General features: G+C 45.1%; 1 protein-coding gene across 1 annotated transcript in view; it reads left to right on the top strand.

Annotated features, from left to right (window-relative positions):
• Positions 1 to 12,184, top strand: part of spock1 (SPARC (osteonectin), cwcv and kazal like domains proteoglycan 1) — a 258,148-nt gene that overhangs the window by 204,138 nt on the left and 41,826 nt on the right. The window contains exon 5 of the mRNA XM_056289939.1: positions 4,711 to 4,813. Within this exon, the coding sequence (XP_056145914.1) occupies positions 4,711 to 4,813 (103 nt within the window). The remainder of the gene's footprint in view (positions 1 to 4,710; positions 4,814 to 12,184) is intronic.

Below are 12,184 nucleotides of genomic sequence, written 5' to 3'. Positions count from 1 at the left end.
CTTTTTTGGAACGTGTTGCAGGCATCAAATTCAAAATGAGTGAATATTTGCAAAAAAACAATGAAGTTTATCAGTTTGAACATTAAATATCTTGTCTTTGTAGTGTATTCAATTGAATATAGGTCGAAAAGGATTTGCAAATCAATGTATTCTGTTTTTATTTACGTTTTACACAACGTCCCAACTTCATTGGAATTGGGGTTTGTAATTTGGGGGAAGAAATCCCAACCACTGCCGATAAGTAAAATGAATTATTAAAATTGTTAATAGCTGGTAAAACAGGAATATAAACTGCACAAGTTGGTTCAGTTTGACCAGTCTTACGTTGCATATATCTAGAATTCTGATCATAGACACATTTGACTATTCTGAGCACATACACAACCCACTCACCCCTACCATGCACACACACACACACACACACACACCTGCTGCAACAGTCAGTAGCAGATGATGCAATGCATACACTGAGTAAAAGTATTGCACACACCAGCCAACTGCGTACTGTAATGACTTTGATTAATAAAGATAGTACCTGACTAGAAAGCATATCTTACCAAACACCTGTATTTTGTAATGGGATTACTGATTGGAATTTGCTTGCTAAATTTTGCCTCTGTTCATGAAGTCTTTTTTTTTTTTTAATGAGTGGGAGTCAGGGTCTGGCTCAGAAGCAGTTGAACCAATTTCCCTTGGGCCCCTCAGACCTTTGGGCCCCTGGGGCCCTACAGGCCTGGTCGGGGATCCATCACTAATTCTGAGTTCAATAATAAAGGAAATATCTTTTAATATTTAGAATTAAGTATTTTACTGATTGTGGTAGTGTATATGTCGATATATACTTGTGGCAGAGTTGAAGATGCTAAAATTTTCATTGGGAGTGATGAAGAAGGACAGGATTAGGAGTGAGTATATTAGAGGGACAGCTCAGGTTGGACAGTTTGGAGTCAAAGCAAGAGAGGCAAGATTGAGATGGTTTGGGCATGTGTGGAGGAGAGATGCTGGGTATATTGGGAGAAGGATGCTGAATATGGAGCTGCCAGGGAAGAGGAAAAGAGGAAGGCCAAAGAGGAAGTTTATGGATGTGGTGAGAGAGGACATGCAGGTGGCTGGTGTGACAGAGGAAGGAATGGAAATGGATGATCGGCTGCGGCGGCCCCTAACGGGAGCAGCCAAGAGAAGAAGAAGAAGAAGATACTTCTAATTTCTTGTTACTATTTCAGCTACAGTTATGTTTATTTCCAAAATTAAGACCACTTATTAGTGAACAAGCTACTACTACTACTACTACTACTACTACTTTCAGCTAGTTATTAGTGAACAAGGAAAGTTAGTAATTTGAACTGGCTCAAATATATAAATGTAAAAAGAGCTTGCCACAGATGTTTCCCTTGTTGCTATGTTACTACTCCTTTCAAGAAGACACGCTTCCTACACTCAATTTTCCTGGCAATAAACTCCTCATACTTTTTAAAGTGGTGGTTTCACAGGTGGCTGAACAGATTGCAAGCGTGTTTTGAGGGATTTCTGACGTGCTGGTGACCCTGCTCTCGGTCACCTTTTGTAAAGCCAAAGTATGATCACACAACCAATGCAGCGCTCCATTTTGATTCCAATACTTCTGGTACTCGCTCACTCTTGTCAAGTCTAATATTTATATATTTGAAGTCATGCCACATTTGCATGGATGTCATGAAGCAAGCCAATCACAGGTGGCTCGAGTGGCCACCAGTAGGACAGGGAGGAAGTTTAAGTTCGGGACATCAACATCTAAAAAACCACAGTGTTTCAGAAGTGACAGTTGACAAAGTGATGACACCTTTCTGATATTTGTAGATGTGTTTTCTCCCAATTGTACTCTGCCAATTACCCCACTCTTCCGAACCATCCCTGTCGCTGCTCCACCCCCTCTGCTGAGCCGGAGAGGGCTGCAGACTACCACATGCCTCCTCCGATACATGTGGAGTCGCCAGCCGCTTCTTTTCACCTGACAGTGAGGAGTTTCACCAGGGGGATGTAGCACGTGGGAGGATCATGCTATTCCCCACAGTTCCCCCTCCCCCCTGAACAGGCGCCCTGACCAACCAGAGGAGGCACTAGTGCAGTGACCAGGACACATACCCACATCTAGCTTCCCACCCGCAAACACGGCCAATTGTGTCTGTAGGGACGCCCAACCAAGCCGGAGGTAACATGGGGGGTTGAACCGGCGACCCCCATGTTGGTAGGCAGCGGGTGTTTTTCTATCTTCATTCTGCTTGAAATATCTATTTTTAGAGAGAACCCTCAAGAAAGCAGATCACCTTGTGACCACATGGTCCCTTTCCCAGATTGAGGAATTCAAACGTGTGGTGTGTTTACCATACAGTAGGTCTGTGTTCATTCATTCATGTTCGCATGTATCTGATAAGAAAAATAATAGATCTCTTGTCATAAGTTGACGGTTTCAACGGTACAATTTAACAAATAAACTGGTGTGTATACAGCAGCACAGATCTGTGATCAGGTCAAGGATTAGCTAACACTCACATCAGATACCAGCTGTGGCTTAAATACAATTTATCAATTGCCTAATGGAGGGGAGTCACAAGTCACATGCTAACTAATAACTAGCACAAGGCTTTAATCTATTCACTAGTCATGATTGACTTAAACTCTGAAATCATTTTTAGCTCTTTAACTATAGTAATGGACTGTGTGAATTGTGTGGTGTGCATGTGCGTATGCATTTGAGTGTGTTGGAACATGAATAATGAGCTTATCCATGCCTCTTTCTCTTTAATCTCCCACCTTTTTAGCCTCGTCTTTTGTCATTTTTTTTAAGTCACGATGAGGAATTGTCTCCTGCCATGCACAGCTGCTTTGTCCTCCTGTTTGATTGACAGGTCCCACCTTAGCCATCAGTTCCGATTCCACTACCTGACATTAGCTTGTAATCTTTCTTTCATCCCCACTCCATCTAGTTATGTCAAATTTATTTGTATATCCCTAAATCATTATTTCATCTCAGATGGCTTTACAATCACAATTACACTTTGCGTAATGTACAACAACCCCTGCCCTCACACCCAGTTTGGATGACGAAAAACTTCAAGGAAAAAAACTTCACCAAACTTCACTACACATCTACACTAAGTCCTACTCTTTCAGTGTCTGTCTCTCTGTCTGTCTGTCTGTCTGTCTGTCTGTCTCTCTCTCTCTCTCTCTCTCTCTCTCTCTCTCTCTCTCTCTCTCTCTCTCTCTCTCTCTCTCTCTCTCTCTCTCTCTCTCTCTCCCTATTCTCTCCATTATCCTCCTGTCTCTTTTATGAATCTCTATCTTCTACCATGCGTAGCTGACATTGTACCACCATTAACAACATGAAATGACAGAGTGTTCAGAATCAATGGGCTGTTTTGATCTGGGATACCTTGGACCGCAGATCACTGTGCTGTGCAAATATCACCAAGGAGAGCGATGTAGAAGTAGTCAGGCTCGACGTGTTTTGATGCCTTCCTCTCCTCCTTCTATATCTGTACCACTGACTGTCCAGTTCTTCTGGTTCCATTTTAAAAAAAATTATTATTATTGTTATTTTTCATTCAATGTAAATGGAGAAATCATTGCCAGGGAAAGTGGCAAAGATCACATTATAATGAACAGTTCAGTTCAAGGAGGCGAGTGAAATTATGATGTTTCCAGTCAGACGGAAACTTCAACCTGAGACTGTTTCTTAAATTGATAGTCCCATGCATCAGTATTATATTAATTTCCTGATTGTAAATTGCAGATAGATTAACTGAATATTGATGTTTAATCAACTCCTCTGTAATTCATTAGTTTAGCAGATAGCACACCAGAAAGTGACACGTGGTAAATATTTAAAAAGGTATATTTAAATGAAAGTAAATAGATATCAAAGTATCATGAGCTGAGATCTGAAACTTTGTGTCGTCCTACAAGTTACCTCAAACCACATCAGTATTTCAGATTCAGTAGGGTAACCCAATAGTGAGGGGTTTTTGTTTTGGTGTTACATTTCCCAGGGACATGAACAGGAAAGAACCCAAATGAACAACAGAGAGGTACAGCGACACTCAGTTTAATGGTCAAAAGGCAGGCAGGGGTCAGTGCACAGGAAATCAGTCCGACAGGTGGTCAGATAAACAAAGGGCAGGGAGACAGGCCAGACAGCTTCAAAGCTCAAGTTCTAGTCCAAACTGATGGACAGATCTGACGAGGGTCAGGCAAGATAAACAGGGTCCAGGAAACAGACAGAGGACTTCAAACACTGGTAGACTGGTAGAGAGTTAATGAAATGCTGGATAGTTTGGCTGAAGACACAATACAATCTGGCAGGGGAACAGGGAAACCAGGGGAGTATACAAGCTGGGGAGCTAATGATGGAATGGGGAACAGGTATGGGATACACGGGGTTGACCGAGGACAAAACCAGGGGCAGGAACTGACATGACAAGACAGGTGAACTTAAAAATAAAACAGGAAAGACAACAGCCTATGACAGAGGTAATAGGCTGACTGACTCAAACTATGGGAGACAATGACTGCCGAAAATAACTGGCTGAACTAAACTGGGAGATTAAACTAAACTAGGAGACATAGTAAAATGACTGACTGAGAGACATCATAATATTTGGTTTTGTTCGGCTTTTCCCTGAACCTATGTTATCCAGTTAAGTCATGGCGTCTGTCCTTGGTGTCTCCCTGTAGGCCCAGACACCACCAAGGACCCCTGTCTGAAGGTGCGCTGCCCTCCTCACAAGGTGTGCATCAGCCACGACTACCAGATGGCCATCTGCACCAATCACAAGCAGCCAACCCACAGGTAAGAACCAATCATCGCATGTAATCCATCAAGGAACCTCACACTGTTTATAGGTGCTGGGTTGAATGCAATAAACTTAACACCAGTTTGATCTACAAAAGGACAATGGTGTGCTAGTGTGTTGACCAAGACTGGAAAGAGAGCACACATTACACCAATTTGAAAGTCTCTGCATTGGCTGCCCTTTGTTTCAGAATTGATTTTAAGATTATTTTATTGGTTTATAAAGCTTGTAATGATCTCGGTCCCATCTATTTATCAGATTTGCTTTTAGCCTATGAAGCCTCTAGAACCCTCGGGTCTTCTGGTAGGGGCCTTTTAATTATTCCTAAAGTCAGAACAAAACCCCACAGTGAGGCATCCTTTTATTTCTATGCTCTGAATCTCTGAAGCAGCCCCCCCCCCAATTTTCCCCCTTTTTCTCCCCAATTGTATCTGGCCAATTACCCCGAGCCGTCCCGGTCACCGCTCCACCCCTCTGCCGATCCGGGGAGTGCCCCGACCGACCAGAGGAGGCGCCAGTGCAGCGACCAGGACATACACCCACATCCGACTTCCCACCCCCAGACACGGCCAATTGTGTCCACAGGGATGCCCGACCAAGCCGTAGGCAACACAGGGATCCAAACCGGCGATCCCTTGTTGGTAGACAACGGAATAGACCGCCACGCTACCCGGACGCCCTGGGGCAGCCTTCCTGAGGACCTGTTGGCAGCAGAGAATGTTGATTTTTTTTTTTATTATTAATTTATTTCTGATTTTTTCCCTATTTCCTCGCAATTTAGTGGGCAACTGATCCCTATTCTAGATCAAACACCCACCCGCGTACTGTATGCATTCGCCAACTGCATCTCTCCGACCGGCAGTGTCGAAGGAACTGCCTCGCCACCTCCGTGACAAGGCGAACCAAGCCAATGCCTGTTTTCTCGGCACACACAGAGATGTATATCATGTGACCAACACAAGCCGACTTCTCCCCCCTCCCGAAGCAGCATTGGCCAATGTTACTGCTTCATTGACTCCGGCCATAGTCGGATCTGGCGAGACCGAGGCGCGAACGCCGGTTCCCGATGGGCAACTGTTAAGTTATTCGTCCGTCGCAGCGACGAGGACCATCTAGTCATCCTGTGATGGATGACTGTTGACTTTCGCAATGATTAAAGAGAGGAAGAGTTGCGCATCATCAACACCACTCTCTCGTCCGAGACCACCTACTACCAGTGGCAAGACTAGCAAGACGACTGGCAATAGAGACGGATGCAGATTTTTCCTCAGGGTTTCTTCCCGAAGCCTTTCCCGTAGACGAGTATACCCGCAAGGCAGCGGAGGTTTTAAATCAGTTTGCCTTCTCCTAGATGAACTGCCCGACAGGCTAACGAGCTTCCTCTACCCGGGTTTGAAATCGGAGTTGTCCTTCTCCTAGATTGGTTGCCAACCAAGGCTAACGAGTCCAATCGACCCACCCGGTTATACCGCCAGGAACCCGGTCGCCCCTGCAGCAGACTTTGTGAAAACAGGAGGTGCTGCTGCGGACAAATTTGCGTCGGAGCGGCCTTAAGCTAAAGTCCTGATGGACCCGCGGCGATCACTACACCAGGAAGCGAGAGGCCAGCACACCGCTTTGCATTCCTTTTGGCGAGTAGGACATTTGGCCCAATACTCGCCACCTCCCCGGTGGGCAACTACATCGACACAAAGCTGATGCTTAGACCGCTGCACCACCGCGGAGGCAGAATGTTGATAGTGTAGCGATTTCAGGAGGCAGTACGGGAACCGCCACAAACGGGACGCGAGCCCGTGTTTCCCACACCGCAAGCGACAACGTTAACCAGTCGACTAAAGGGTCCGACCCGTTAGTCAAGGACCAACGTGTCTACTTATCCATGCACGTTACAGTAGTTTTAAAAGCAAACTGAAGACCTTTTTAGTTTGGCGTTTAATTCAATTTTATTTAATTGTTAATGTATTATTTATTTTAGTCTGGTCTACCTCTTGGTCTGTCCTTTTAAATTGTAGATTGTTTTCTTTTTAATACCCTACCTTTTATTTCTGGCTTTACTCACTTCTCTCTTTTTTAGTATTTCATTATATCCGCCAGGCGGTGGCAGGGAGGGGATTTTGTGTGTGTGTGTGTGTGTGTGTGTGTGTGTGTGTGTGTGTGTGTGTGTGTGTGTGTGTGTGTGTTTGCGTGCGTGTGGGTGTGCGTGTGGGTGTGTGGCTAATCTGGCAAGCTAGCAAGCTACTGGACCTATCAGCCTGCTGATCTCAACACAGGAGAACTGGAGGAACACTCATGATCCAAAGATAATTCACCTTATTTATCTCGCCGCCACGCCAAACTGCCGTTGTCTCCAATGTTAAAACTCTGCTATAAAAATTCAAGTTCAAGAGTGGGATTAATCACAGGAAATCATCTCAGTAGCTACAGTAAAACATTTCATATGGTTAAGCTTTCTTTTCTTACCATTGTTTTATTGCTTTAGAGTGAATGAAAGTCAATCAGCAGAGAAGCCATTCACCTTCATTCATTTGATATCATGAAGACCGCAACGGTTAAACACATTTTTCGTCTTTTAATAAGGGCTTTGATTGTGATTATGATAGCCTGATCTGTCATTTCATGTCAGACTTGGGTTTCATGCGAGGGTCAACCAAGGATGGGCAGGCACAACGTTTTTATCAGGTAGATTTTTTTTTAACTTGATTATTGGGTAGATTTTTTTTTTTTGCTTGAGCATTGCATATATATTAACCCCCCCCCCCCCCATATTTCCTTTTCAATCGACTTGCGCACTGCGCAAACGTCTCATAATGGCAGGGAAAACATTTTTTTTCTGACCATTTGTGTTTGTACAGACGGGTAGATTCGTATGCGTGACAGAGATCTGCACTCCACCGAGTGTATTCCTCTAGTTGTGTGAGTGTGTCTATGTCTGTGTGTCTGTGGCTAATCTGGCAAACCTCTGAGCCTGTCACCCTGATATTTTTGTGCACAGTTATGACTGTATGATCAAGGACCTCTCGTGGTTGCAGTGATTCAAGACTTCTGAAAAACCTGTTTTAAACCGTAATTGAGTGCTGGTTTGTCACCAAGTCTTAGCACCGGAGAAGGGGCGATACGCCTGGCAGGGATCTGCACTCTACTGAGCGCACTCTTCTAGTTTTATCTTGCACTCTGCACCGTTCATTTACTGAAGGGTGCATTCATTTAAATTTATTTATTGATTGACTGACAGCATGTAAAGAGCTGTCAAGATGAGAGATTTGGACCGAGCCTCAGTAGTGAATAATATTCCTGATCATTCACATGCAGATGCTTGATTTGACTACAATACACCAGAAAGTACCGTGCTGTGTTGCAACACAGGAATACCTACCACCTGCAGTTTAAATCATAATTTGCACTTTACCTTAGCAATAATATCCTGTCTCACCTAGATTTATCTCAAAAGGCTTGGACACAGCAGACAACAAAAACCCAAGGGTCTCAATTAGCACAGGTCCTCTACTGGGCTTGGCACAGCTGACTGACAGAGTGAGGAGAGGAAGAAAGGAGGTGATGAAGGAGGGTGGCCACCCTCCCTCCTGTGATTGATCCGTGTGACTCTCCCTCCTCTTCTCCTTCTTAAAGTATAATTAAACCATAAATCAGATGTTTTTTTTGTGGGTTTTTTTTGTTTTTTTGCCGTCATGTTGAAAAGCCCTCTGTCTGACGAAACCTGTCAATACATTATTTCAGTGATGGACAAGATAACTACCAAACTCTCAGTGGAAACAACAAAAAAACAACAACCCAAAAACATAATTGTGTTGACCTCAGCTGCTGTACCGGTGCAGAGATTTCTAGGTAGTCTGATGTCAGTCGGCAGAAATGTAAAAAAAGATTATAAACTGTCAGTCGGAGCTGGATCTGATGAAGATGAAGTGACGAAGAAGGACAGGATTCAGAACAAGTATATTAGAGTGACAGCTCAGGTTGGATGGTTTGGAGACAAAGCAAGAGCGGCAAGATTGAGATGGCTTGGACATGTGTGGAGGAGAGATGCTGGGTATATTGGGAGAAGGATGCTGAATAGGGAACTGCCAGGGAAGAGGAAAAGAGGAAGGCCAAAGAGGAGGTTTATGGATGCGGTGCGAGAGGACATGCAGGTGGCTGGTGTGACAGAGGAAGATGCAGAGGACAGGAAAAGATCGAAATGGATGATTGGCTGTGGCGACCCCTAACGGGAGGAGCCGAAAGTAGTAAATAGTCAGAGGTGGCTATCCGAGGCCTCGATTCAGAGATGCCCCCTTCTGCCACCTTGCTCTCCACCCCAAACCCCAATCGGCGTTTTTCAAAAGTATGTTTTGAGTGGAGCAAGCTAAAAACATCGATTGCATCACCTTTTAATTCCATCTGTTTAATAATAGTAATAATAATAATCACTACATTTATATAACACTTTTCTAGACACCCAAAGTGCTTCACATTGAAGGGGGTAACTCACTTCAACCACCACCAATGTGTAGCACCCACCGGGGTGATACATGGCAGCCATTTTGCGCCAGAGCACTCACCACACATCAGCTTGAGGTGGAGAGGGAGGAATCATTGAGCCAATTACATGGGGGGATGAGTAGGTGGCCAGATGGAGACAGCCAGGTTGGGAATTTTGCCAGGACACTGGGGAACCCCCTGCTCTTTGTGATAAGTGCCATGTGATCTTAAATGACCGCAGTGAGTCAGGACCTCGATTTAATGTCTCACCCGAAGAACGGCAACTCCAACAGCACAGTGTCCCCGTCACTGCACTGGAATTTGATATTTGGGTTTTTTTTTATTAGGACCAGAGGGAAGACTGACCCCTACTGGCCCACCATCACCACATCCTAAGTTTTACCGGGAGGTCTCCCATCCAAGTGCTAGCCAAGCCCATACCTGCTTAGTTTCCATCATTTGGCAGAGCCAGGGTACATGTTGGTACGGCTGCCAACGTAGTGGAGTTTCTGACACGCCCATTGTATGGCACAGCTAATGTTGTTGACAAGTTTCCAATCTGAGGCGATGATTGGATGGTTGATGCATGGTATTTATTTTAGTTGCTTGTCCTCCTTTCATTCTGTCAAAGCATTGTTACATGAATAGGAAATGTCAACATTTCAAGAAGGTGTGAACTCAAAGGCAAGCTAGCCGAAAGGGAAAAGGGAGAGAGAACGTAATGCCGCCACCCACTGAAACAGAAGAGTTGCCTCATTTATAAGATAATTGTATTTATTAGACACACATCTCTTAACCATAAGACATGCGGTGAAATTAGCAAGTCTTAAAACAAAATGTTAAAGCCACAGGGTGCCTTTTTTTTTTTTGGAGTTTTCCCCCTTTTTCTCCCCAGTTGTACTTGGCCAATTCACTCTTCCGAGCCATCGCAGTCATTGCTCCACCCCCCTCTGCCGATTTGGGGAGGGCTGCAAACTACCACATGCCGCCTCCAATACATGTGGAGTCGCCAGCCACTTCTTTTCACCTGACAGCGAGGAGTTTTTGCCAGGGGAACGTAGCACCTGGGAGGATCATGCTATCCCCCCGCCGCCCTCAAACAGGCGTCCCAACTGACCAGAGGAGGCCCTAGTGCAGTGACCAAGACGCATACCCACATCCAGTTTCCAACCCGCAGATACGGCCAATTGTGTCTGTAGGGATGCCCGACCAAGCCAGAGGTAACACGGGGATTCAAACCAACAATCCCCCCGTTGATAGGCGATGGAATAGACCACCACACCTCCCGGACATCCCCAGGGTGTCTATTATTAAGCTGTCACTTAAAATCAATGGTGTATTTAAGCAATAGTGATGTTGTTTTAGTTTGCTAAAATCAAACAAGTTTGGTGCTTTTTGGGGGGGGGGGGGGTGCCACCAACCTAAAATAGTTTTTTCAAACTGAAAAAGTTTGGACATTTTTTTCCACATCCAAAGCAGGAGCCCAAGCTGTACACTGTTGTTTACAATATCTACCTGGTTTTAGAGAATGTGGTGAGAATGTTATGTGAGTTTAAAGCCCCCTGAGGTTATGGCGATGCAAATAAACTTGAGTGACATTGAGTGACATTAGCATTTTCCACAAACAAAAGCATGTAGTTTCTTAGCTTGTTTTCAATCTAAAAAAAAAAACGACTAGTCATTTCAAACAAGGTTCTCTGAGTTAATCGCTGAGCAGTCTCTTAAGCTACTCTCTGATGCTCTCTACTATCACACACACACACACACACACACACGCACTCTTTCATGCATGCATGCATGGATATTCTCAAATATGGATATTCCAAGCAAGGATGTCCACCACGTTAGCACACACAAGCATGTTAAACGCACCTCTTCTCTGCTGAGTTTCCAAGCTGCATGAAGGACAGGAGAAAAAGAGGAGGTGAGAAAGAATGGCTTAATAGGGAGATGAAGAGAAGGAGTACTTGGAATGTCTGGTTTATTACTTTCTGGAGAGGTTTTTTTTTTTTTTCCTTTTTGTGCTGTCAGCCTGCTGGCTGTTATTCCAGTGGTGGCTGATGGATCAGCAGGCAGCAAGTTGTTTTATGGGTGTCTAGAAAGGAGAGTGATACTAGTATATTATTAGAAGAGGAAGAAGAAAAAAGCCACTTTATTTTGTCATTGTGGGCTACAACGAATTTGTAGGTTACAATGGAATTTGTTCTTTGTATTTAACCCATCTTATTGTATAGGAGCAGTGGGCAGCACCTGGGGACCAACTCCAGTTCTTCTCCATTGCCTTGCTCAGGGGCACAGATAGGAGTATTAACCCTAACATACATGTCTTTTTGATGGTGGGAGGAAACCGGAGCACCCGGAGGAAACCCACGCAGACACGGGCAGAACATGCAAACTCCACACAGAAAGGACCTGGGACTCGAACCCAGGACCTTCTTGCTGTGAGGCAACAGTGTTAACCACTGGGCACCGTGCCACCTTATTAGATGTCATTTCATGTGTCCAGGTAGCATAGCAGTCTATTCCGTTGCCTACCAACACCCGGATTGCCGGTTCGAATCCCCTTGTTGCCTCCGGCTTGGTCGGTCAGGCGTCCCTACACACACAATTGGCCGTGTCTGCGTGTGCGATGCCGGATGTAGGTATGTGTCCTGGTCGCTGCACTAGCGCCTCCTCCGGTCAGTCAGGGCACCAGTTTGGGGGGAAGGGTAACTGGGGGGAATAGCGTGATCCTCCCACGTGCTACAATCCCCCTGGCGAAACTCCTCCCTGTCAGGTAAAAAGAAGCAGCTGGCAACTCCACATGTATCGGAGGAGACGTGGCAGTCTGCAGCCCTATCCGGATCAGCAGAGGGTGTGGAGCAGTGACCAGGACAGCTCAG

The sequence above is a fragment of the Lampris incognitus genome, chromosome 1 (genome assembly GCF_029633865.1).
Source record: "Lampris incognitus isolate fLamInc1 chromosome 1, fLamInc1.hap2, whole genome shotgun sequence".
Taxonomy (NCBI): Eukaryota; Metazoa; Chordata; class Actinopteri; order Lampriformes; family Lampridae; genus Lampris; species Lampris incognitus.
This window is presented reverse-complemented; position numbering and strand designations above follow the sequence as displayed.